At 46.0% G+C, this 27,345-nt stretch overlaps 1 protein-coding gene across 7 annotated transcripts in view; it reads right to left on the reverse strand.

The window, feature by feature from the left end:
• Positions 1-27,345, reverse strand: part of COL18A1 (collagen type XVIII alpha 1 chain) — a 431,742-nt gene that overhangs the window by 106,895 nt on the left and 297,502 nt on the right. For all 7 annotated transcript variants that reach the window (XM_085645186.1, XM_085645181.1, XM_085645184.1 and 4 more), the window contains 10 exons: positions 15,092-15,222; positions 11,958-11,984; positions 10,896-11,102; positions 8,822-8,848; positions 8,089-8,151; positions 5,858-5,944; positions 5,589-5,642; positions 4,003-4,152; positions 2,306-2,368; positions 1,436-1,480 (listed from right to left, as the gene is read on the reverse strand). In XM_085645186.1, coding sequence (XP_085501312.1) covers positions 1,436-1,480; positions 2,306-2,368; positions 4,003-4,152; positions 5,589-5,642; positions 5,858-5,944; positions 8,089-8,151; positions 8,822-8,848; positions 10,896-11,102; positions 11,958-11,984; positions 15,092-15,222 — 854 coding nt within the window. The remainder of the gene's footprint in view (positions 1-1,435; positions 1,481-2,305; positions 2,369-4,002; positions 4,153-5,588; positions 5,643-5,857; positions 5,945-8,088; positions 8,152-8,821; positions 8,849-10,895; positions 11,103-11,957; positions 11,985-15,091; positions 15,223-27,345) is intronic.

The following is a 27,345-nucleotide window of genomic DNA, read 5'->3' on the forward strand; positions in this document are numbered from 1 at the left end:
AATCATGAGAAAGGCTCTGCCCACCCAGTGGTCAATAGAACACAACATTAGCTGGGCCTGCTCTCTGCTCTGTCAACTGAATTAGTGGAAGAAAGATTGCAGTGCTCATGAAGTTCAGCATCCAAAGGTGCTGCATAACTTGTGCAGCTTTCTTTTTTACTGTGTCCACTGGACACAACCTCACTGCGCAATGCACACTTGGTACAGTATACAGAGAGGCTTAACTCAAGTGTAAAAGGCTTGCTGCATAGTGGCATTACCAAGGCGCATAAGATGAGAGAAAACCGAAATGCCTTAAGATAAAAGCCACAGTTTTGACATAAATACTTTGAACATTGCACACCAATACAAGTGGACTAAGGCAGAAAGGTGTGTGATGTATATATGAATGGAACGCAACAATAAAACTTTGTAATACATGAGCACACAAAATATAACTATTGCAAAATGGCGGAAGAGATTGGTGGAGACAGAACTAAGTTTGCAGTCAAACCAGGCATCATAAACATCAAAAGAGCTGAAGAGGTGAGTACTTTGTCCACTGACAGAGCACAATGACAATGCAAAGGCATGGCAGACCTGTTTGTCAACAAAACTCAACTGTGTGAAAAAGTGTGGGAGCACTGTGCAGGGAGTTAAAAACAAGTGACAAAGTGTAAGATTTGTGCATGGGCAAAACCCAACGACAGTGAAAAGGTGCCAAGATGTAATGCGAAGACAGAACTGCAGATTCAAGGAAAAGTCTATTTTCTTTCTTCATGCACCAATTGAAATAACAGTGAATGGTGTGAGTGCTCTGTGGATGTACAGAATTGAACAAAGGTAAAACATGTGAGAGTGTAGTGCCTGAGCAGAACTAAATGATAGGGAAAATATGTGCAAGACCCTTATGTGTGCAAAGAACTGAATGATCCATGATGAAAAAGTGCAATGTTTCTATTCGAAAGGGACTGTAAGATACTGACTGGGAGAAAGCTTTGTGCAAGAACAGAAATAAACAACAATAAAATAGTGTGAATTTTGCGCCTTAATAGAAGTTGACAACAGTGAAAAGGTGTAAAAGCACTTTATAGTATAGAACTAGTATTTAAAAGGCGCAAGCTTCGTGCACGCACTGAACTAAATCATGGGGAAAATGTGTGAGCTTTGTGCAAACATAGAAGTAAACAAAAGTGAAAAGGTGTGAGCTTTTTTAAACATAATAAAAACCACAATAGTGACATGTTTTGAGTTTTGTTGCTCAACAGAACTGAATTTTAGTGAAAAACTATAGCTTTTTGTATGGACAACTGAACGGGAGTGAAAAGGGTATGCTGTAGAGAGGCAGAACTGAAAGACTGTGAAAAGGTTGGCGGGCGTTGGGCATACCAACCCATGAACAAAAGAGAAATGTCTGATGAGCTCAGTGTAATAGAAACAAGAGAACTTATTTTACCTTCTGTCCATTGGCTCCTGGGAGGCCGAGTTCGCCAGGTTCGCCCTGTGACGGGAGGGAGAGACGATTTGACTTATTAACATGTCGATGGAGGGATCTTACCCAGGTTTAGATCTAGTTTTGTGAGCACAGCCAGCTGTGCACTGGGCCAGGATCAGACACTTGGATGAGAGCAGTTCTCCCACTCCCAGGATCACACCATCAGATGTGAACAGATCCAGTTGTGCTCTGACTCCCAGCTTCAGAACTTCAGCTTTCTACTTCCAGCATTAGCCCCTCAGGTTTGTGCAGAACTATATGTGCTCACGCTCCCAGTTTCACACGGACCAGAGTGTGAATCCTGCCACTTGTACTCTCTGCTAGGATCAGACACTTTGGTCTGAACAGAGCAGCCTGTAGCTCTACTCCTAAGATCAAACCTTCAAGTTCAAGCAGAAGTTGAGAATGGCCACACTCTCAGGATGAGACCTTCAAGTGTCAGCAGACATGCCTCTGTTCCCACTCCCATGATAAGACCTTCAGGGGTGAGCTGAGCTCCAAATGCTTTCAATCGTAGGATCACACATTCAGGTGTGTGCAGTGCAAAGTCATCAATTATTAATTACCTCAATCCTATATCTAGGATAGAAAACCACTCTAGCACCATCTACATATCGCCGTGCAGGTTGGTCCATTTTCCTTGGCTCCCTCTCCCCTTACTAATGGATGCTCCTCACCTCCTGGATGCTAACCTCACTTGCTCCTGATTCTCATTCACACATAGCACTCACACCCCAGTTGCAAAGTATTTTGTGGCTTGACCGCCACCTACACATGGTTGTCTGATTCTACACAGCAGATCCTCAAAAGCCACATTCACCAGCTTCTTACCGCTTCTCCTGCTGGTCCTTGACTTCCTGGAATTCCATCTGTTCCTGGAGGACCTGGGGGACCCTGTAGAAGGAAGACAACACACATCAGGAGCTGGCATTCTTCAGACAAATGAGATCTAACTCCTCGCCTATCCTGAATGAAGATTGAGAAAGACACTGCAAAGATGGAGGATCTGAAGCCCATTTTCTTGGACTCTTGGTTGTCGGTTGGTGCTGGATACAACATAACCTAAGCTACAAAAGATGTTTACTGGGAGAAGAGACACATCTTCAGCCCGCTCTGAAACAGACAATGTTTTTTTACAATTAATTGTTCAAAGCAATGAAGTTCTAGTGGATGAGGATCTACCTCCTGTTAACTTTTATTAGATGTAAAGTCTGCAGAGTCCAACCCGAATAGGAACATATTTGGCACTGAGGACCACGGAGACGATGTTTTCATTTACGAAAGGTGGGCATATTTTAAAGAAAGCACTGGGTGTAAGAAAGCACTGGGTGTAATATATAGCAAGTTGCATTCCTAAGAACGTCAGCAAGGAGATGGACAATTTTAGGTTTCATTGAGCAGGCTGGCTGGCACATTTTGTTTTCTCTGCAGATGTTCAGGTATGTGACCATTTAAACCAAGGTAGGGACTATATATGTAGCTTGGATGTAATTATACCCAGTTACTGAATGCTTAGATCCTTTATGAGAAAAGCAGATACATGAAGTTAACTAGAAAGAGTGTGGAACTTCAAACACAACAAAAAATGGAAGCATCTAGCAAATGAGCTAGCCTATGAGATGCCTGAGATGAAGGGAGACACGTCAAGTAACTCTTTTCATAAACAATTGGTGGAGGTCATGTGGAGGATACAGATCAGCTGAAATTAACAAGCAAGAGTGTGGTATTTTCTGTACAAAACACATTTGTCACCACTGACAGCCGCCAACCTTTGAAAATTGTGGTCCTATTCTAGATCTGCCCTACTGAGCCAGAATCCAGACTGCCGATCCACCTTTTTCTGGTCCTCTGTAATCAAGCAAGAGTCTTTTGCTGGGTTAGTTTGCATTTTCATGGTCTTGTGATTCTGGCTTTGCACTGGTTAACAAGTGATACTGAGAGCAGGGTCATATCAATGGTACAATGGTGACAATTTCTTTCGACGTCTATCACAATATTTTTCAGGGGAGCTGTATTGTCAGATGTGACTCACACCTTCATTTATACTCCCATGAACATCTTGCAATCTGTCTCTCCTGCTGTATAACTCTGGGATGTCTCAAAACTTTCAGTTAGTTTTTCATTGGTTCTCTTTCTCTGTGTTGAACTGTTTTTTTTCTTTATAAAACTTCCATAATCCACTGTCTCTAGGTGACAAATGTGTTTATAATCAGAGTCTCACTACACGTGGAGGCCACTTAGTGGGCTGCTAGAGTGTTTATTATCGAGGAGAACGTGGCAGGTGAAGACAAAATCTGTGCAGCAAGACATTTGTTATGACACAAAGGTGCTTTTAGGCCAGATCAAAAGATATCTGTTCCTTTCACTATATGCCTTATTTTCTCACACTGAGTATAAGTCTGTTTCTTTTATGATTTGTGATACATTATTTTTGTTCTGGAATTGTGTGTCTATATTGCATTTGATGTGCCTCCGACTAACTTATCCCTTTGTATGTAGTCAGTGTCAGCTCTGGTCTCTGCACTTACCGGGGGTCCTTGCAGCCCAGGGGCACCGTCTTGCCCTGGGGGCCCTGGAAGTCCTGCTGAAGCACTGCGGTTTGTGCCAAATTCACCTGGAACGCCTGGCAGTCCAGGGACACCCGGAGGTCCAGGGGGTCCTGGAATACCTGGGGGTCCCTGAGAAGAAAGCAAAAGACAGAAGAATATTACACAACTCTTGAGCAATCTACTTTCAGAAGTCATGACGTGGCGGTCCTATTTGCACCTCCACAAACACCAGCCTGCATCAGGATGATGGAACCCTACTGTTCCTTACTCTCAGGAGTGCCAATCCTTCTGTGTGCAGAGGATACACTCTGCCTCCATGCACATTCTTTTGATCGATTTTGATTTTCTCAAAAGGTACATGATTACTTGTTACTTCATCTTGTTCTGTGCATTTCTTGAGACTATTGCCTTATGGTTTAAACTAAGGTGCACCTTGGGGTATAAAAACTCTGTATAAAAAATTCCTTCAGGGTGTCCCTCACCACCCACACAGCCACTGTGTGGGTGGTGAGGCCTAACCCCACCATTATTCCGTCCTTTGGTAGGGGTCACTTCCCTGCACCCACACAAGCGCTATATAAACAACATCCCTTAGTGTTCAGGGTGCTCCTCACCACCCACAAAGCCACTCATATTTCAGAGCCCTAACCCCACCATTATACACTCCTATGGTAGGGTCACCTCCCTGCATCCATACAACTCCCTCAGTATCAGAGTCTCTCACTCTGCCCTCCACCAACCACCCTAGTTTGATTAGGTTCTGCTAACACCTCCAGTGGCAAGGCCCCTGGTAAGGCACCTTCACTACTTGTCTAGTTTCAGTCAGACCCATTCTCTTTAAATAGCCCGCCCAGAATAAGAGCCTTCATGTTGCGCATCCATTATCCCTCCAGAATTGGAATCCCTACTTTATTTCCAGGTTGTCTCTAATATCCAGGGCCCCACTCCATCCTCGAGCCCTGCAGGGTTGTGACCCACCTCTGGTTCATATTACTATTTCAGCACCAAAGCCCCCTCCTTGCTCCATTACCAATTCAGAATGCATGATCTGGTCCCAACTACATACTTCACACATCCAACCAGTGCCAGTTCTCCAACATGATCATCACTTGTTTTAGTTCTCCAACCCGCACAACTCATCCGGTGCAGCCGGCACATTCTCCACCACAATCAGTGCAAGGTCAGGAAATACCAGCACACAGATCCTCTCCATTCCAGTGCTAATGGCTCTAAGCATGCACCCCTGTAGTTACTGCACAGATCAGGACGACTAATCAATACCACTGCAGTTTCCACACTGCACGGTTCACTATCTCTCCCTCGGGACCTTAGGTGGCTGGTCCATACGCCATAATCATTTCCGGGGTGAACCTTTGGGTGTTATTTAAGAATCGCCTATATGGGCACCCTCAATATGCTGTTTTTGTATGATGTAATGAGACATTTTCTTTGGTCCAGTAAATAGAATAAATGTCCCCTGCGCGCACTCGTTAGACCCGTCACACTGCTCTGATCTTTCATCACATTAATATGATTAGTATTGAGTGTAGACTGAAGGCACTCACCCTGATGTTCTCCAAATCTCCACCATAGCCAGAACCTTCCATGTCAATAAATGTCTGCAACCATAAAGTTGTGTGTTAGATCTGAGTAAACAGACAAAAAGGTCACAAACAGAACATGGCAAGTGCTGAACTATTTAAATGCCAAGCAATCAACTCTGGTGGGATAAGTAGCGAGGGTGGCGGGATAGAATAGCGCCGACTCTATTACAGCAGAGGAGAAAGAATAAAACCGGGCGGAAACCCACTTCCTTGCATTTAAACAGACTTACCAATTTGTCTAGTTTAGAACCAATTGCAGGGGGGCCTGGTGGTCCTGGAAGTCCTGGGGGGCCCCTGACTCCTACACCAGGATCTCCCTAAAGAGAGAGGGTGAAAATAAGCAGCGTCAATACAAACAGCAGCACTTGTATCACACACACATCCAACTCGGCCTTGTTTTTCTGATGCTCGTCATCATGGCCCACTGGTTAGGGTTGAAACTAATTGTCTATGCGGTATTAAAAACACACAGTCCACGGGGTACAGTGACCAGTGCTGGATTATGCGGCAGCAGAGAGTAGGGACCTGACCTTCCCACCGAGGCGGAGAGCCCTGCAGCCTGGTCATTGATTGTTACAGGGCTGGATGTTGAGGAGGTTTGCTGTTGGGGTGTGTTTTGTTGGTGTCACATTAACCTACTGGAAGTTTTAAGGTGTTGGATATCTGTTTACCAATATTTGTATATGTTATTTCTACCTTCCTCAATTATGATTAGGTGTATACTGTGTTTATAGGGTGGCCTATTCGGTTACCGCAGACAGGTGAAAGAATGAGATTTTATAAGAGAATGGGGTGCTTTAGGGGGCAAGGCTGTGGCTCATGTTACATGAAAGTTTGTGTGATGCAGCACATGTGTTCTTTCTACTATGTAAAAACATTGTTTTCTGTGACACACTACCCTAATAAAGTTTTAATTGAGAAAAAAAAGTAATAGGTGTCTAGTGGATTTCCTGTCCTCACACAGAAATACAGAAACTGTGGAATATTGCGGAAATATGTTTACACAAAACTGTCCGAAGAAGTGTGAGGAAAGACACTGTTAAGTCCTCGTCTGTCCTCGCACAGGCATTTAGAGTAATAAATGGACCACGCAATGCAAACAATTAGCATCAATCAGAATAATGGATTTAATGCAGATAACTCCAGAAACGTGCCTCTCCAATGACCCCAAGTTCAGACTAAAATCTCTTACTTGTCTACTGGAAAGAAGAACCCCCTCCCCAATGGTGAGTCAGGTTTCCCATCAGCAATAAATAACAGTGACTTGTTACATCACAAAACATGTCCATGCAGAGAAGGATACTTCAAGGTAATTTATTCCGTAACCTCAAAACAGGTTTCAGGTATATGTATAAAGGGAATGCCCCACCCAGAGCTGCTGTTCCCGCCTCAGCTCTTTTCCCCTCTAAGGTTCCCAACAGCCTACAGGCAAAATCCACACAGGCTCTCATTCCAACTCACACCACACACTCAGAGACCCTTCACAAGATAACTACATGACTTAGCATGGAACCACAGAAGACAGGACATAACAGACCTGATCTTTACCAGCATCCCGAAAGATCCAACCAGAGCAACTCACCTTACCATTAGACAGTTGATGGCCCATTTTTCAGGAGTTTGTGAAACAAGAGAACAATTCTCATAGACAAAATGTATTTGTGCAACACTACAAATATCCTATGCCTATATTTGTAGGATTCACAGTGCAGGAAATGCACACTGTTAGGGAAAACATATGTCTTACACACTACTCTTAACACCAAGTTGTAACCCACCCTTGCCTTGCGAGCCTATTGCGCTTACTCGAAAAATGTACTAGTGAAAGATCTCAAGGAATGCATAGTGATAGGGAAAGAGTGACAGAAATGGAAGGGGGGAGATTCATCCTGGAAGTTCTGTTTAAGTAACTCTGACCTGCCCATCACCGGTACACACTGAGGATTGATCAGTAGCATTACGGAGAAGTTTCCCACCCCATCCATACTAGATGGATGCGAAAAGATAAGGAGAGTTTAGGAGAAAGCTACCCGTTCAGCTTGAAGATGGTCATGGAGGGAGGTGGACCTGTGCCAAGAGCACTCTCTTCTCTTCAATAGGCATGTATGTAGGTGATTCTATGAAGGGAGATGTACATATCCTCACAACCTTTTTTCTTTTCCGCAGAACAACTACCTTAGAATTATGGAAAATATTTGAGTAGGGCTCACCTGCTAAATTAATTGCGTTTTGGGGTGCTGGCAACTTCACATAGGATTTAATAAAGAGGTACAAAAAAATTATAGATCCCAGACTTTCTGCTGTGCACACAACCGAAGGAAGTTACAAAGATTTGCACTTCAAATCAAGGCTATTTTGTAAATCATTGCAATGCGAGTTATTTTCCTTGATTTGGAGAATAAGGTCTATAGTGTTCTGTCTGCTCGTCAATCATAGATCCACAAATATTTCAAACTCTTACCTTTTCACCCTTCATGCCAGTATCCCCTGGAGTTCCTGGAAATCCTTGAGGTCCCACATCACCCTGCAAAGGGAAGCAAACAAACCTGTAACCAAAGTGCTGGAGCCCGTCAGCTAAGTCATAATGCCCACAGACCAGACCACCACTTCTACCCCTTCCCTTTGCCTCTTCCCACCTATGGTGTAGGACCACTGCTTGCGGCTTCCTGAAAGCTGCATGCCCTCCTTGATGGGTCCTAAGGCAAATGTTTGTATTTACAGAAGATGCCAGTGGTACTCACCTAGTGGCTACTGCCGCAAATGCCAAAGTCTGAATGTCATCCTGTAACAAGACTGTTGGCCAATCCTAACATGCTTTGGCCTATCCAGGTCTGACATCTAGCCCTAAATTGTCAACTTTCTTTATGGCCAGTCCCTTATATTGAAAACCCCCTTCCAATGCCTGACCCCCAGGTTCTGTTTTTCTCTCATGCTTTGGGTGAGCCCTTATATAGTGTGTCCTCAGAACAGTGCATTCCATTAGGGTCTCTCTCTCTCTGTCTCGCTCTCCAATTCACAGCACAAGATGTATCCTTCATCTAAAACAAATTCTGTTTCTCTCTGCCCCTCTTTCTCCCATATCTTTCTCTAAGAAGTGGCCTTCATGATCACCTGTGTTACAAAGAAGTAATATGAAAGAAATACTTTGATAACTTAGCAGCTTTTAATCGACAAAAAAATAATAACACACTTACAGGTTTGCCATCTTCTCCAGGATCACCCTAAATGAAAAATAAAGAATGTTAAAAATAGAACAATACTGAGAGCAAGAGAAGGGGTGACAGATATGGTAGACATATAATGGGCAAAGAAAAAGATGGGCGGTGGGAGATAAAGGAAAGAGAAAGGCGAAGGAGACTGGAGAATATGAAACTGGGATGGAATGTCAGTGAGACGCGTGGACAGAGGATGAACAGAGGCCTATAGAGAGAAAAGGTGGCCGATAATGAAAATAGAGGAAACAAAAGAAAATGACAATGTAGGGAATTCCAGGGGACCTTTTTATTTTTTTACCAAATATAGAAGAGAGGCCTTATTTTGTAGATCAGAAATAATTATTCAGTATTGTTTTAAGGTCTAGAGATTTATCCAGAGTTTGCTTGTTAGTGTGGGCTTCACCCAGAGCCGAATGAATTTTGCCATTATCAAGACTGTATTGCCTCTGACATTCACTTAGGGCTGAGTGAGTGTGCATTTTATGCACAGTGGGAGATCCTGCGCCTTATCTAAAGCTGTCAGTGTCTGAGTCTTAGCCTAAATGAGTATGAATTGTACCAGAGCAGAGCTTACACTCATTTAAAGGCTAACATTCACCACTAAGCAGTACAGAACTTTCTCAAAGAATGTGAATTTAGTCAAGTGAGAACACGGTTCAGCATCCCTGCTCTAAAAATTGTCCCAGCACCAAATGGTCTGTGGAATGTGTTTACTGCTTTTGTCACAGACCACTCCTCCTAGAAACTTCTTGTGTCTTTCCCTACTCTCTCCGCTTAAACCAAAATATTTCAAAAATTTACCCTCGCAGTTGCATCATGCGTGAGAGCACACTGCCAAAAAAGCTGCATATTGCGTTGCAATTATTCCGCACAATAAATTAAATATTTCCATCCTTTCCTGCACAAACCTTTAGTTTGGTGTAAACATTTTTAAATAGCTAGTTGAGCACCCCCACTCATATAAATAAAATATATGTTTTGAAGATTGCTTTATGAATCTAAGGCATATTTATCATAACTAACTGATTGTGACAAAAAGTGTGATGACTGACTGTGCTTTTCAGATCTTGTTGTATTTGAATATTGTGTTACATGTATACATTGCTTTAATGTAGGTCCCATTAACGTGGCTGAGTCCAAATTCAGCTCAGCTAAGATGCTCTTCGAGGCTTCTTGGTAGGTCTATATCACTGGGCACCTAACAGTGGGCACTACCTTGGGTCTTTCAGTGTGCCGCCAGTACACTTTAGTCGCTGAATACCTTCAGATGCAACAGATAGGACTAGTTCTTTCCCTGTGAAGTCCCCTCTGGATGGCAAATACTGCATTTGTGAGCAGATCTTCTTATGACCTCTCACTTTATCACAGTCCTTCTGTCATCTGCTGGTTAAACCCCACTTTGTAGCTTCTGAAAATCTCTGGCAAGTGTTTCTCTATTCATCAAACATGCTTTGCAGCCTCATACATCTCCCAGTTTGTAGCACAGTCACATAGTCTTGCTTGCCATTTGTTGGTTCTGACCCTGCTTTGCATTACAAGGAGGTACACCGCTGTTTTATTAAGTATTCTGACGTGAGCTCCTTTATCCGTCACTTATGGTGCCTGCCTGCTTCCTTCACTGCCCCAATTCAACCCCATATTCAACTTTGTTGGCTGTCATGATTTGAGTTTGGAGTGTTTTAACAGGAGTGGATATGTCTGCCTCTGATGCACTTGCATATGAAAGTGTGCATCCTTTAAATATGTTAATGCCATGAAGCCTCCTTCCTGAAATAACAATACGTTTTACTTTGTAGTCCTTATGGAAGCCCGTCCTCAGATGCACTGGTCCAAAGGACCTAGGTTCAGTGTGCAGTGGAGTACACCATAATTTTCAGGAATTTTGAGCTACATGCAGACTGCCTCCTCATATTCTAGTGGTACCTACACTATTACCTGTTTCAGTGGGGGCGCCTCGAAGTGAGTATAAGTGTAACAAATGCAAGGACGTGTGGCTTCTGGGATCACTACAGTTCCAATGTGGCTGTTGGAATACTGGTCAGCGTTTACTTACCGGCTCTCCGTCTTTTCCAGGAAGACCTTCCTTGCCTTCGGGTCCAGGGGGGCCTGGAGGTCCTTGGGGACCTGACACCTGCTCCACCACAGAGCCATCATTCTTCCGCACCACAGTGGCAGGAGACCCCGGGGGGCCAGCAGGCCCTGGAAGGCCCAGTTCCCCTTTTTGTCCTTTTGCACCAGGATAGCCAAAGCCTGCACTGCCCTAAAGAAAGTCACAGACAAAAGATGGTTAGAGGCACCTGACACCATAAAAGCATATCACATGAGCCACTGTGCCTCCCCATCCCCCCTGACAATGAATACATACATCCCTCCGACAAATGTGCTCCTGCCTACATAGACCATGTCATCATCCTCTACCAGTGGGCACCACACTGACCACAGATGCTCCTCTCACATCACCTTTACACACATGAAACCTCATCCGTCGTCCCCACACAAATCACACAAAATCGTCACAGGGGCCACCTCCTTTACAGACCATGACAATGTTTACATTCAAATCACAAAGGCCACCAACACAGCTACAACACACACAGGATACATTTGTAATACATTCTGTAAAAGGGGTACAACCACCATCACACAAGGATAACCTCATCCGCCTCCCACAACATCATGCATCAGCATCCCTGACATTGTCTGAAAACGCAGAGATGCAAGAGCATCGTCCACTAGACTCCAGATCACACAGAACACCACGAGCGCCTCCTGATAATGAGATCTGAGTGCATGCATTGTCTCGTCATCACAAAGTGACAACAGTGCCGCCCCTCACCAAACAAGCCATCTGCTAGCTTCCCTTGGAAACTGGTAAACCCATCAAACATGGCGCCCTCCAACAACAAACCAAAAAAACACTCAGGCTGTTTCATCATCACCCAGGAACAAATAGGTACGACCGTCATTCTCGCATTCTCTGCATATATAAAGGTGTATACCTCCCATCAAATATGGCTGACAGTTCATCTATCCATGACAGACACCATCAGGGAGCTTTTGCCGACGCATGCAACAAGACCCGCTGACCCATATCAGCACATATGATGGAACTCACCTTGATGCCGGGTTCACCTTTTTCACCCTGTGAAATAAAGGAGCGTGTCATTCAATAGCTTGATGCAGGAGCAAGACTGTATGTCCATATAACAGTTGAAAATCCCTGGGTGACTGCATGTGATAATACAGAGATATTATTGGGGGACTGTATGTCATAATTAAGGCTCCCTGTTTTTCGTTTTTACTGATTTTTACAGATAAATACAGACAGAAAACCATTTATTTTCTTGTCTGTATTTATTTTTAAATGTGGATAAAAACAGAAACTGAGTGCTTTTTGAGTGATTCTAACTACACTTTGCCATGACTGCCAGGCCAATAACTGTGTAGATTGATAGGTAAGGGCGTTAAAAAAAAAGGAATTTTAATAAAGAGGCTTAAACAGCAGTTGATATGCACAAGGCTGATACTGAAATGAGCATATTTTCATATAAGTGCGTTGATTTATCTTCTGGGGGTATTCATATCACTGAAACCAGGCAGGCATTCAAGCACGATTGCATATTTATTGGCTAAATAAATGTGGAAATATACCAGTTTCAGATTTATTTTTCTCACAAAACCCATAATAAATATGGATAAATACAGATAAAGTTGACAAAAAATAAATATGGATAAATACAGACGGAAATGTCCAAAAAGTAAATACCATAAAACCGGCAGCCCTAGTCATAATACAGAGATATTCATGGGTGACAGTATGTGAATCATGGGGGACTGAAGGTAGCAGTACAGAAATAGAATTTCGTGTCCATAGATGATATCCTGGCTCCTAATGAGTAGAAATACAATTATAGCAATAACAACAGCACGATTATCTCGGGCAGACATGCCAATAGACCCGATTCATGCGGGAGTCTTCCGACGTTTTTTTAAACCTAAAAAAAGGCTTTATTTTGACTTTCTCCCACCTGAAATTGCCTCTGCTTCGATAGGAGTCAAAGGGGCAAATGCATTCTTTCAACTATTTTTTAAAAATCTCCCACTTTTCTCTTCTAAAAAGTTGGCATGTATGCACGGGTGCTCACACGTGAAATGGACAGACTCTGTGGTTGCAGCTCATATCACATGCAATTTGATGGCAGGGAGTTTCTCTGGAGACCGTCTACTTGGTTTTGCAACGCTTTTTTTGAGCTATTCAGAATCTAGCCACTAGATGGCAGGAATGTACAAATAAACCTAGACAGAATGTTCGAAATATTGGAGTTCATGCAAGAAAGGTATGGAAGAGTACGTACGTAAGAGTACTCCAGTATAATCCTGGGAGAAAAACAACACGGGTACGATTCGCGTAAATTCCGGGTTTTGAACATTGCGTATATTATACGAAATTCTGAATTGACGCAATTTCGCGTAATCGCGGGCCATTTGAGATACAAATGGGAACAACAGAAAGCGAGTGCCTGTTTATAGTGTTTTTATTTAAATGTGTCCCCATGCCAACGATTGATGTTAAGAAGCATTCAGCAGTAAATTATAGTGCAAAATGACAGATTTGCAAATTCACATTATTTTGCTAAAATTTCACATGATTATGTGAAAACAAATCACGTGAACTTCGAACACCCACACTCCTGTAGTACTATTTAATGCACACTTACATCTAAAATGGGAAAACTTGTTTTATTCAGGGAACATGGATATACAGTTAGTACACAGAGAAAGGACTGTGCCTGCTTTGCACTTTTACTAACAGAAGTTGGACGACTCAGGGCAATTCACAAAGACATGAAGGAGTACATAAAACAATACTCATGTAGTGCTACTTCCTGTACTCATAAATGCTTTTGTGATTCAGCCACTTAAAGTTTGAATAGCCATAAATACAATAGCTGGCCCTCTTTACCACTAGCCCGGTAAAAGGGACAGGTAATATGGAGCTGATATGAGGAAATCAATGATACGTCTTCCCAGCATTAGGGGTAGCCGCGGCCCGTGCAGGTAAGAGCGGTGAGGCTGCGGGGCCGGATGGGGGGGGGGGGGGAGGGGGTGGATGATTTCGACCAACGACGACGAGGGAAAATTGACTATTTCTTTAATTTTCCCTCCTCGTCGTCTGTCTCCCCCTCTAAGCCCCCCCCCCCCCCCCCCCCACCGCCGCGCCACTCTTACCTGCACGGGCAGCGGCTGACTACGGGGGTTGGGGGAAGTCACAAGTTGATCCAAGATTTTCTGCATATAAACCTGCAATTTCATTGCATTTACCGGTGACAAAGTCCTCCAGGTATGACCTGGAGGCTTTGCCCCTATTAAAGCATGCATAATCATTGCACCCCTGAATACCAGGTGCGATAATACTGCACCACTCATGATTCCTGATGGGGCTTGTACCTTCTGTTACTGGTCCAGTCGGGAAGAACAAGCCACCTAGAATTAGGGCCTGAGTGTTTGTCAGTTAGTTTGAAAGTAAAACATTATTTTTTTTCACATGATACATTTAGTTGTTTTAATGATTCACCCTTTCTTTAACACACATTAATCTCCGCCAAACCATTACCGCACAGCTAACCCAAACTACTAACACGATTTCTGTCTCTACTCCATTTCCTACAACCCATCCTATACACAACCCACCTCTGAACCCTAGCCATAACCCCACCTCTAACTGACACCCTTACCCACGCTCAACCTTTGACAATAATTCTTACCTTAACCCAATTCCTTTTCCTAACCCTCACTGTAACCCTACCCCCTATGCTTATTCAAACTAAAATCAAACAAACTAAAGCATTTCAACACATGATTTTTAAATATTTTCGAACTTCATGCTGTCAAGTATATACTTTTAATTTGGAATGTATGATCCTACTAACTACATAACCTATTGACCAACTATCATTCCGAGCATGTGGCTGTGCAGCAGACTGATGCTGCAATGTGGTCATCACTCATTGGGTGATTACCTATCGTGAAGAAACATCCCTAGGTGATAATGCAGGACTGACACTGAGCTACATACAGGTGATGGAATAGCACTGTCGCTTGGGGTTTACATATATTGCAGGATGCCTCTGGTCACCTAACGATGTCCAACTCTGTGGGTATTGAAGAAAATTAAACAATCGTCTATAGTGAATTTACTTATTAAATGCAGCAGACAGAACAAATATTCTCTTCATGGGAAATTCTTACCTTTTCTCCTTTCCCGACTGCTGCCGCCGGACCCACTGAGCTGCCGCTGTCTCCTTTCATGCCAGGCACACCTTGTGCCCCCTTCTCGCCAGGCTCTCCCTTCGCACCTTTAGGGCCAGGCAGGGCTGTAACTGAAAGGTGTGGTTTACAGGTAGGGAAGGAAGGATGGGTACCAGACACTGTCCATTCAAGCCCAAGGTCTACTTCCCTGCATCTGCCATTTGTAAGTCTTGGATCACAGACTGACCTCAACTGTGGAGTAGGCTTTTAGGCACATTTTTTGCGAATTTTTTGCTTTAATTTCACAGAGATTTTACCTTTAAATCTCAACAAAGGCACACATTGGTGCGAAAGCTATATTAGCAGGGAGAAAATAGTGCACCATGCCTTTGTTTGCAGGAAGAAAATAGTGCACCATGCCTTTGTTTGCAGGAAGAAAATAGTGCACCATGCCTTTGTTTGCAGGAAGAAAATAGTGCACCATGCCTTTGTTTGCAGGAAGAAAATAGTGCACCATACCTTTGTTTGCAGGAAGAAAATAGTGCACCATGCCTTTGTTTGCAGGAAGAAAATAGTGCACCATGCCTTTGTTTGCAGGAAGAAAATAGTGCACCATGCACTTGTTACTAAGTTAGTAGAGATCGCCATCCATAAGTAGATAGTGGGGTGAAAGTGAGCCACGGAATGGTGATAAGAGATGGTTAGTGCCTCTATGTGTTAGTAGTGAAGATTGTTAGGCCCTGTTAGTAAAAGAGCACAGAGAGCAGAAGAGAGCATGTTGGCAGCAAGGGGAGGACGCGGAGAGCCAAGCTCTGATGGTGAGTCACTGGGAAGAATTACTACAGATTTGTGCAGAGCGGGTGTTATTTGTGCGTCACCATCTAGTGGCAAAATGTGAAGAGGGGGTTTATGGTAGAGTAGTAGGAGGTGGGATGGTGATCTCTTTGGTGGTGCTGGGTGTAGTGTAGACCTAAGGGGGTGGGGGAGACATTACATGCACTAAAGTGACAAGTTCTACTTGATGGTGGGGCAGATTAATTTAGTGCTCCACTCAGTTATATGTATTTCATATGCTCAATCTGTGATTAACAATAATAATTTGTGTGCATTTTATTAATGAAGAGTAGGAGGTGATTATATTTACCTTAATGAGAACCACCCATATATCTAGCTGAATTATAATGAATGTAGTTATATTAAATAACGTTACAACAAACAAATGATGGACGGAATGCTGACAATGCAGACATTCTCCCCCAGTCAAGAGATCTGGGTTAAATCCATCGTTCTTTTGCCCACTACACCACCCCAGTTTAGACATGGCCATATGCAAATCAGTCTTGACCTTGTGCCTCATGGGAACAGTCCAGCCCGAACTGCCAAGCCATGTCTTCCCTGGACCGGAATCAAGCATCCTAGGACCGGTTTCTGGCTATCAGCCGTCATCAGCCAGGATAGTTTGACTCCAGTGGCGTAGTGAGCACGGGTCCCACGTCTGGGAATACCCATCCCACTTAGGGCGAAAAGCGTTACAACAAACAAATGATGGACGGAATGCTGACAATGCAGACATTCTCCCCCAGTCAAGAGATCTGGGTTAAATCCATCGTTCTTTTGCCCACTACACCACCCCAGTTTAGACATGGCCATATGCAAATCAGTCTTGACCCTGTGCCTCATGGGAACAGTCCAGCCCGAACTGCCAAGCCATGTCTTCCCTGGACCGGAATCAAGCATCCTAGGACCGGTTTCTGGCTATCAGCCGTCATCAGCCAGGATAGCTTGACTCCAGTGGCGTAGTGAGCACGGGTCCCACGTCTGGGAATACCCATCCCACTTAGGGCGAAAAGCGTTACAACAAACAAATGATGGACGGAATGCTGACAATGCAGACATTCTCCCCCAGTCAAGAGATCTGGGTTAAATCCATCGTTCTTTTGCCCACTACACCACCCCAGTTTAGACATGGCCATATGCAAATCAGTCTTGACCCTGTGCACCATGCACTTGTTACTAAGTTGGTAGAGATCGCCATCCATAAGTAGATAGTGGGGTGAAAGTGAGCCACGGAATGGTGATAAGAGATGGTTAGTGCCTCTATGTGTTAGTAGTGAAGATTGTTAGGCCCTGTTAGTAAAAGAGCACAGAGAGCAGAAGAGAGCATGTTGGCAGCAAGGGGAGGACGCGGAGAGCCAAGCTCTGATGGTGAGTCACTGGGAAGAATTACTACAGATTTGTGCAGAGCGGGTGTTATTTGTGCGTCACCATCTAGTGGCAAAATGTGAAGAGGGGGTTTATGGTAGAGTAGTAGGAGGTGGGATGGTGATCTCTTTGGTGGTGCTGGGTGTAGTGTAGACCTAAGGGGGTGGGGGAGACATTACATGCACTAAAGTGACAAGTTCTACTTGATGGTGGGGCAGATTAATTTAGTGCTCCACTCAGTTATATGTATTTCATATGCTCAATCTGTGATTAACAATATTAATTTGTGTGCATTTTATTAATGAAGAGTAGGAGGTGATTATATTTACCTTAATGAGAACCACCCATATATCTAGCTGAATTATAATGAATGTAGTTATATTAAATAAAACAATGTATCCCATTCTTAAATGTAAATAATGTATTTACTCATGCTAACTGTACTGGCTTGGAAGTCATTTTGATGTAAAGTTAGCCTAACTTATAACCAGGCCCGAGCTATATGAATTTCGTTTTATCAAATGCTTTGCCAGTCTCTTGTTTTTCTCTCCTCTGCGGGTCTCTTACTGCATGCCTCGTTAGCTAGAATAGGCTTTCCTTTACTGTATTAGACTGATACTTAATTGGAATATGGCTTCGGACATGGAGCCCGCAATAGTGGGCGAGATCCGTCTGCGCCAGGCAGAGCGGAGTGATGGTACATCCAGGGTCGCACAGATGGTTGCTTCTTTGTTCAGGGCTGGGAAGATGGGCAGGTTGTTTGCTCCCAGAGAATGGCCATTCTTGATTGGTCCGTTTAATAGGAACTGATATGGAAAGTCTTTCAGAAGTCTCTTTTCATGCTTTAATAGTGTGTTGTTTAGAACAGGTTAGCAGATCCTGTCATGACTTTGCTCAGAGACGAGCTCTTTTCAGCTCTGCTGATCCCCTGCCCGAGTGTCGAGCTTCGTGCATGAGCACTCATACTTTTTTCCCTGAACACTTATCTTGGTTCATCTGATGCTGGCACCTTCGTCATAGTATTCTCCTTGCCACTTTCAATGCTTTATTTAGAACAGGGAAGCCCCTTTCTAGAAACTGTTCATTTGATATTTTGCTTGCTGTATGTCATCATATTTTGCAACCTTTTCCCTCATACAAATTCAGTTTGCATGACCATATAAATGTGTATGCTCTGACAATGTATTTACTACAATTTTGCTGATTGAGTTAACTTGTAACCTGAACTACATTTCCAATAAAACCCTTAAGGTTTGAACAACACCCTCTCTGTCGTTTCTGTGGATTCACATTGTTTCCACTGTAATTGAAATGCATTGCTGATGTTAGCTCCTTCTCTACGCTTCAGGTCGACAATCAAAGATCCGTACGACCAGAGGGGGGTTGATTCTCTTTGCTGATTATATTAAGAGACTGAGATTCAAGGATCCTCGCTCTATCAGGGGTAAGTTGTGCTGCTTCATTTTTGGTGGCATGAGGTGATGTCCGGACCCTGTAGATGACAACGCCATGTGAGTAACGTCATTCGACCCAATTGGCGATGATGAATTTTGAGAAACAGCATGTGATTGTGGTAATAGGTAGTGTTGGGTTATGTGTGAACAGTAAGGGCTGGGAAGAAATTACATGCCTTGGTGAACAACATCTGTGTTGTGATTTATCTATTGATACAACATCTACAAGGGGAGGAGCTCTGAGTTTTGGTGATAAAGAGTCTTGACTCTCGAGGACCTATTGTTTAAGGGAGATGTGGGGCGGATCACAAGTGCTGCGTGTGATAATGTGTGCGCTTATATAGTACATTCAATGAAATGTGCCACATCCTGTTTGCACTTATCTTGCAAATCCTTCAAACCCCCTTCATGTGGTGCGTGCATTTATGGCACAGCTCTCAAGAGTGCTCTGGACGGTGATGTGTGCGCATACATTGCAATTTCACCAGCTGTGCTTTTTAAGATGATAATGTGTGCACAAACAAAGGATTGATATGGTAATGCAGACACTTCTATTTCACGCCCCTCAAAAGCTATTGGTGTAATAAATGTGTTCGTTTACAGCACACGTTTCTCAAAGATGATTTATGTAATAATGAGCGTTCTTATAGGGCACTGCAGAAGGCTAGCACACCATGAGCTGGCAGAAGTGGCCATGGAGGAGCTGCAGCAGGTAACACTGGGTGTTACAAGCCTTTGCATTCCTTCTAGGAGGGCAGCGAGGAGCTGTAGGGGACAGGAAGGGTAGGTATGCAGCATTGTGTGCTGGCAGTAGGGTCCAGTGAGGAGCTGTAGGTAACAGTAAGGGAAGGTATGCCGCATTGTGTGCTGGCAGTAGGGTCCAGCGAGGAGCTATAAGTGACAGCAAGGGGAGGTATGCTGTATTGTGTGATGGTAGTAGGGCCCAGCGAGCAGCTGCAGGTGACAGCAAGGGGCAGTATGCAGCATTGTTTGCTGGTAGTAGGGTCCAGTGAGCAGCTGTAGTCGACAGTAAGGGGAGGGATGCTACACTGTGTGCTGGTAGTAGGGCCCAGTTAGGAGCTGTAGGTAACAATAAGGGGAGGTATGCCACACTGTGTGCTGGTAGTAGGGTCCAGTGAGGAGCTGCAGTTCACAGCAAGGGGAGGTATGCCACACTGTGTGCTGGTAGTAGGGCCCAGTTAGGAGATGTACGTAACAGTAAGGGGAGGTATGCCACACTGTGTGCTGGTAGTAGGGTCCAGTGAGGAGCTGTAGGTAACAGCAAGGGGAGGTATGCCACACTGTGTGCTGGTAGTAGGGCCAAGTGAGAAGCTGTAGGTAACAGTAAGGGGAGGTATGCCACATTGTGTGCTGGTAGTAGGGTCCAGTGAAGAGCTGTAGTTGACAGTAAGGGGAGGTATGCCACACTGTGTGCTGGTAGTAGGTTCCAGTGAGGAGCTGTAGGTGACAGTAAGGGGAAGTATGCCACATTGTATGCTGGTAGTAGGGTCCAGTGAGGAGCTTTAGGTGACAGTAAGGGGCGGTATGCAGCATTGTTTGCTGGTAGTAGGGTCAGTGAGCAGCTGTAGGTGAAAGCAAGGGGAGGTATGCAGCATTGTGTGCTGGTAGTAGGTTCCAGCAAGGAGCTGTAGGTGACAGTAAGGGGAGGTATGCAGCATTGTGTGCTGGTAATAGGGTTCAGCGAGGAGCTATAGGTGACAGTAAGCGTAGGTATGCAGCATTGTGTGCTGGAAGTAGGGTCCAGAGAGGAGCTGTAGGTGACAGTAAGGGGAGGTATGCAGCACTGTGAGCTGGTAGTAGGGTCCAGCGGGGAGCTGTAGGTGACAGTAAGGGGAGGTTTGCCGCATTGTGTGCTGATGTTAGGCCCAGCGAGGAGCTGTAGGTTACAGCAAGGGGAGGTATGCCGCATTGTGTGCTGGTAGTAGGGCCCAGCTAGGAGCTTTAGGTGACAGCAAGGGTAGGTATGCAGCATTGTGTGCTGGTAGTAAGGTCCAGTGAGGAGCTGTAGGTGACAGTAAGGAGAGGTATGCAGCATTGTTTGCTGATAGTAGGGTCCAGTGAAGAGCTGTAGTCGACAGTATGGGGAGGTATGCCACATTGTGTGCTGGTAGTAGGGCCCAGTTAGGAGTTGTAGGTAACAGTAAGGGGAGGTATGCCACACTGTGTGCTGGTAGTAGGGTCCAGTGAGGAGCTGTAGTTGACAGTAAGGGGAGGTATGCCACATTGTCTGCTGGTAGTAGTGTCCAGTGAGGAGCTGTAGGTGACAGTAAGGGGAAGTATGCCACATTGTATGCTGGTAGTAGGGTCCAGCGAGGAGCTGTAGGTAACAGTAAGGGGAGGTATGCAGCACTGTGAGCTGGTAGTAGGGTCCAGCGGGGAGCTGTAGGTGACAGTAAGGGGAGGTTTGCCGCATTGTGTGCTGATGTTAGGCCCAGCGAGGAGCTGTAGGTTACAGCAAGGGGAGGTATGCCGCATTGTGTGCTGGTAGTAGGGCCCAGCTAGGAGCTTTAGGTGACAGCAAGGGTAGGTATGCAGCATTGTGTGCTGGTAGTAAGGTCCAGTGAGGAGCTGTAGGTGACAGTAAGGAGAGGTATGCAGCATTGTTTGCTGATAGTAGGGTCCAGTGAAGAGCTGTAGTCGACAGTATGGGGAGGTATGCCACATTGTGTGCTGGTAGTAGGGCCCAGTTAGGAGTTGTAGGTAACAGTAAGGGGAGGTATGCCACACTGTGTGCTGGTAGTAGGGTCCAGTGAGGAGCTGTAGTTGACAGTAAGGGGAGGTATGCCACATTGTCTGCTGGTAGTAGGGTCCAGTGAGGAGCTGTAGTTGACAGTAAGGGGAGGTATTTCACACTGTGTGCTGGTAGTAGGGCCCAGCGAGGAGCTGTAGGTGACAGCCAGGGGAGGTATGCCACACTGTGTGCTGGTAGTAGGGTCCAGTGAGGAGCTGTAGTTGACAGCAAGGGGAGGTATGCCACATTGTGTGCTGGTAGTAGGGCCCAGTGAGGAGCTGTAGGTAAGAGCAAGGGGAGGTATGCCACACTGTGTGCTGGTAGTAGGGCCCCGTGAGGAGCTGTAGGTGACAGTAAAGGGAGGTATGCCACAGTGTGTGCTGGTAGTAGGGTCCAGTGTGCAGCTGTAGGTGAAAGCAAGGGGAGGTATGCCACACTGTGTGCTGGTAGTAGGATACAATAAGCAGCTGTAGGTGAAAGCAAGGGGAGGTATGACACACTGTGCTGGTAGTAGGGTCCAGTGAGGCGCTGTAGGTGACAGTAAGGGGAGGTATGCAGCATTGTGTGCTGGTAGTAGGGTCCAGTGAAGAGCTGTAGTTGACAGTAAGGGGAGGTATGCCACATTGTGTGCTGGTAGTAGGGCCCATTTAGGAGATGTAGGTAACAGTATGGGGAGGTATGCCACACTGTGTGCTGGTAGTAGGGCCCAGTTAGGAGCAGTAGGTAACAGTAAGGGGAGGAATGCCACACTGTGTGCTGGGAGTAGGGCCCAGTTAGGAGCAGTAGGTAACAGTAAGGGGAGGAATGCCACACTGTGTGCTGGTAGTAGGGCCCAGTTAGGAGCAGTAGGTAACAGTAAGGGAAGGAATGCCACACTGTGTGCTGGTAGTAGGGCCCAGTTAGGAGCAGTAGGTAACAGTAAGGGGAGGAATGCCACACTGTGTGCTGGTAGTAGGGCCCAGTTAGGAGCAGTAGGTAACAGTAAGGGGGGGAATGCCACACAATGTGCTGGTAGTAGGGCCCAGTTAGGAGCAGTAGGTAACAGTAAGGGGAGGTATGCCACACTGTGTGCTGGTAGTAGGGCCCAGTTAGGAGCAGTAGGTAACAGTAAGGGGAAGTATGCCACATTGTATGCTGGTAGTAGGGTCCAGCGAGGAGCTGTAGGTAACAGTAAGGGGAGGTATGCAGCACTGTGAGCTGGTAGTAGGGTCCAGCGGGGAGCTGTAGGTGACAGTAAGGGGAGGTTTGCCGCATTGTGTGCTGATGTTAGGCCCAGCGAGGAGCTGTAGGTTACAGCAAGGGGAGGTATGCCGCATTGTGTGCTGGTAGTAGGGCCCAGCTAGGAGCTTTAGGTGACAGCAAGGGTAGGTATGCAGCATTGTGTGCTGGTAGTAAGGTCCAGTGAGGAGCTGTAGGTGACAGTAAGGGGAGGTATGCAGCATTGTTTGCTGATAGTAGGGTCCAGTGAAGAGCTGTAGTCGACAGTATGGGGAGGTATGCCACATTGTGTGCTGGTAGTAGGGCCCAGTTAGGAGTTGTAGGTAACAGTAAGGGGAGGTATGCCACACTGTGTGCTGGTAGTAGGGTCCAGTGAGGAGCTGTAGTTGACAGTAAGGGGAGGTATGCCACATTGTCTGCTGGTAGTAGGGTCCAGTGAGGAGCTGTAGTTGACAGTAAGGGGAGGTATTCCACACTGTGTGCTGGTAGTAGGGCCCAGCGAGGAGCTGTAGGTGACAGCCAGGGGAGGTATGCCACACTGTGTGCTGGTAGTAGGGTCCAGTGAGGAGCTGAAGTTGACAGCAAGGGGAGGTATGCCACATTGTGTGCTGGTAGTAGGGCCCAGTGAGGAGCTGTAGGTAAGAGCAAGGGGAGGTATGCCACACTGTGTGCTGGTAGTAGGGCCCCGTGAGGAGCTGTAGGTGACAGTAAAGGGAGGTATGCCACAGTGTGTGCTGGTAGTAGGGTCCAGTGAGCAGCTGTAGGTGAAAGCAAGGGGAGGTATGCCACACTGTGTGCTGGTAGTAGGATACAATAAGCAGCTGTAGGTGAAAGCAAGGGGAGGTATGACACACTGTGCTGGTAGTAGGGTCCAGTGAGGAGCTGTAGGTGACAGTAAGGGGAGGTATGCAGCATTGTGTGCTGGTAGTAGGGTCCAGTGAAGAGCTGTAGTTGACAGTAAGGGGGGGTATGCCACATTGTGTGCTGGTAGTAGGGCCCATTTAGGAGATGTAGGTAACAGTATGGGGAGGTATGCCACACTGTGTGCTGGTAGTAGGGCCCAGTTAGGAGCAGTAGGTAACAGTAAGGGGAGGAATGCCACACTGTGTGCTGGTAGTAGGGCCCAGTTAGGAGATGTAGGTAACAGTAAGGGGAGGTATGCCACACTGTGTGCTGGGAGTAGGGCCCAGTTAGGAGCAGTAGGTAACAGTAAGGGGAGGAATGCCACACTGTGTGCTGGTAGTAGGGCCCAGTTAGGAGCAGTAGGTAACAGTAAGGGGAGGAATGCCACACTGTGTGCTGGTAGTAGGGCCCAGGTAGGAGCAGTAGGTAACAGTAAGGGGAGGTATGCCACACTGTGTGCTGATAGTAGGGTCCAGCGAGGAGCTTTAGGTGACAGCAAGGGTAGGTATGCAGCATTGTGTGCTGGTAGTAAGGTCCAGTGAGGAGCTGTAGGTGACAGTAAGGGGAGGTATGCAGCATTGTTTGCTGATAGTAGGGTCCAGTGAAGAGCTGTAGTCGACAGTATGGGGAGGTATGCCACATTGTGTGCTGGTAGTAGGGCCCAGTTAGGAGTTGTAGGTAACAGTAAGGGGAGGTATGCCACACTGTGTGTTGGTAGTAGGGTCCAGTGAGGAGCTGTAGTTGACAGTAAGGGGAGGTATGCCACATTGTCTGCTGGTAGTAGGGTCCAGTGAGGAGCTGTAGTTGACAGTAAGGGGAGGTATTCCACACTGTGTGCTGGTAGTAGGGCCCAGCGAGGAGCTGTAGGTGACAGCCAGGGGAGGTATGCCACACTGTTTGCTGGTAGTAGGGTCCAGTGAGGAGCTGTAGTTGACAGCAAGGGGAGGTATGCCACATTGTGTGCTGGTAGTAGGGCCCAGTGAGGAGCTGTAGGTAAGAGCAAGGGGAGGTATGCCACACTGTGTGCTGGTAGTAGGGCCCAGTGAGGAGCTGTAGGTGACAGTAAGGGGAGGTATGCCACAGTGTGTGCTGGTAGTAGGGTCCAGTGAGCAGCTGTAGATGAAAGCAAGGGGAGGTATGCCACACTGTGTTCTGGTAGTAGGGTCCAATAAGCAGCTGTAGGTGAAAGCAAGGGGAGGTATGCCACACTGTGCTGGTAGTAGGGTCTAGTGAGGAGCTGTAGGTGACAGTAAGGGGAGGTATGCAGCATTGTGTGCTGGTAGTAGGGTCCAGTGAAGAGCTGTAGTTGACAGTAAGGGGAGGTATGCCAGATTGTGTGCTGGTAGTAGGGCCCAGTTAGGAGATGTAGGTAACAGTAAGGGGAGGTATGCCACATGGTGTGCTGGTAGTAGGGCCCAGTTAGGAGCAGTAGGTAACAGTAAGGGGAGGAATGCCACACTGTGTGCTGGTAGTAGGGCCCAGCTAGGAGATGTAGGTAACAGTAAGGGGAGGTATGCCACACTGTGTGCTGGTAGTAGGGCCCAGTTAGGAGCAGTAGGTAACAGTAAGGGGAGGAATGCCACACTGTGTGCTGGTAGTAGGGCCCAGTTAGGAGCAGTAGGTAACAGTAAGGGGAGGAATGCCACACAATGTGCTGGTAGTAGGGCCCAGTTAGGAGCAGTAGGTAACAGTAAGGGGAGGTATGCCACACTGTGTGCTGGTAGTAGGGCCCAGTTAGGAGCAGTAGGTAACAGTAAGGGGAGGAATGCCACACTGTGTGCTGGTAGTAGGGCCCAGTTAGGAGCAGTAGGTAACAGTAAGGGGAGGTATGCCACACTGTGTGCTGGTAGTAGGGTCTAGTGAGGAGCTGTAGGTGACAGTAAGGGGAGGTATGCAGCATTGTGTGCTGGTAGTAGGGTCCAGTGAAGAGCTGTAGGTGACAGTAAGGGGAGGTATGCCACATTGTGTGCTGGTAGTAGGGTCCAGTGAGGAGCTGTAGTTGACAGTAAGGGGAGGTATGCCAAACTGTGTGCTGGTAGTAGGGTCCAGTGAGGAGCTGCAGTTGACAGCAATGGGAGGCATGCTACATTGTGTGCTGGTAGTAGGGCCCAGTGAGGAGCTGTAGGTAACAGCAAGGGGGGGTATGCCACATTGTGTGCTGGTAGTAGGATCAGTGAGCAGCTGTAGGTGAAAGCAAGGCGGGTATGCTACACTGTGTGCTGGTAGTAGGGCCCAGTGAGGAGCTGTAGTTGACAGTAAGGGGAGGTATGCCACATTGTGTGCTGGTAGTAGGGCCCAGTTAGGAGTTGTAGGTAACAGTAAGGGGAGGAATGCCACACTGTGTGCTGGTAGTAGGGTCCAGTGAGGAGCTGTAGTTGACAGTAACGGGAGCTATGCCACACTGTGTGCTGGTAGTAGGGTCCAGTGAGGAGCTGTAGTTGACAGCAAGGGGAGGTATGCCACATTGTGTGCTGGTAGTAGGGCCCAGTGAGGAGCTGTAGGCAACAGCAAGGGGAGGTATGCAGCAATGTGTGCTGGTAGTAGGGTCCAGTGAGCAGCTGTAGGTGAAAGCAAGGGGAGGTATGCCACACTGTGTGCTGGTAGTAGGGTCCAGTGAGGATCTGTAGTTGACAGCAAGGGGAGGGATGCCACATTGTGTGCTGGTAGTAGGGCCCAGTGAGGAGCTGTAGGTAACAGCAAGGGGAGGTATGCCACACTGTGTGCTGGTAGTAGGGTCCAGTGAGCAGCTGTAGGTGAAAGCAAGGGGAGGTATGCCACATTGTGTGCTGGTAGTAGGGTCCAGTGAGGAGCTGTAGGTAACAGTAAGGGGAGTTATTATGCTTTGGAAATCTGTAGTAAGATGCACTAAAGAATTGCAAGGGATTGTAAGAGGTGGTAGGTTACGTTTGTATGATGGTATGGTGCAATAATTAGCTAAAGGTTATAATAATTGGCGGCATGGTACAGTGTGTGTGTGTGTAGTAGAGGCAGTGAGGAGCTATAGGTGATAGAAATGGGCTGTATGGTACAGTGAGAAGCTAGAGGCGATGGTAAGGGTGGTATGATGCAGTGAGGAGCTATGGCTGACAGTAAGCGGCAATTTGGCACGGAGGAGTTACAGGTACTAGTAAGGGATGGTATAGTACTCGTTTAGTGGCTGTAGGAGAGAGTTGCTAGAGGTAGTAAACAGTAGTAGGGGCTGGTAAGGGGAAAAGTGGAGTTCCATTCACAGTATATCACGCGTTCTCTTATTATAAATGAGTGAATTAATAGTTATAATGCAAACAATAGATAGATAGTTAGATAGATAGATAGATAGATAGATAGATAGATAGATAGATAGATAGATAGATAGATAGATAGATAGATAGATAGATAGACAGATAGATAGATATACAGACAGACAGACAGACAGACAGACAGACAGACAGACAGACAGACAGACAGACAGACAGACAGACAGACAGATAGATAGATAGATAGATAGATAGATAGATAGATAGATAGATAGATAGATAGATAGATAGATAGATAGATAGATAGATAGATAGATAGATAGATAGATAGATAGATAGATAGATAGATAGATAGGTTTAAATATGTTATTTATCACCATTGTTGAGTGTGGGGAGGGAACATGACTCACAAGAGGTGAAGCCTCGAGTGAGTCACGAGGTACCTCCCTGAACAATAGTAATAAATAGAATATTATTCTCTGTGCATCG

Source organism: Triturus cristatus, chromosome 3_1 (genome assembly GCF_964204655.1).
Source record: "Triturus cristatus chromosome 3_1, aTriCri1.1, whole genome shotgun sequence".
Lineage (NCBI taxonomy): Eukaryota > Metazoa > Chordata > Amphibia > Caudata > Salamandridae > Triturus > Triturus cristatus.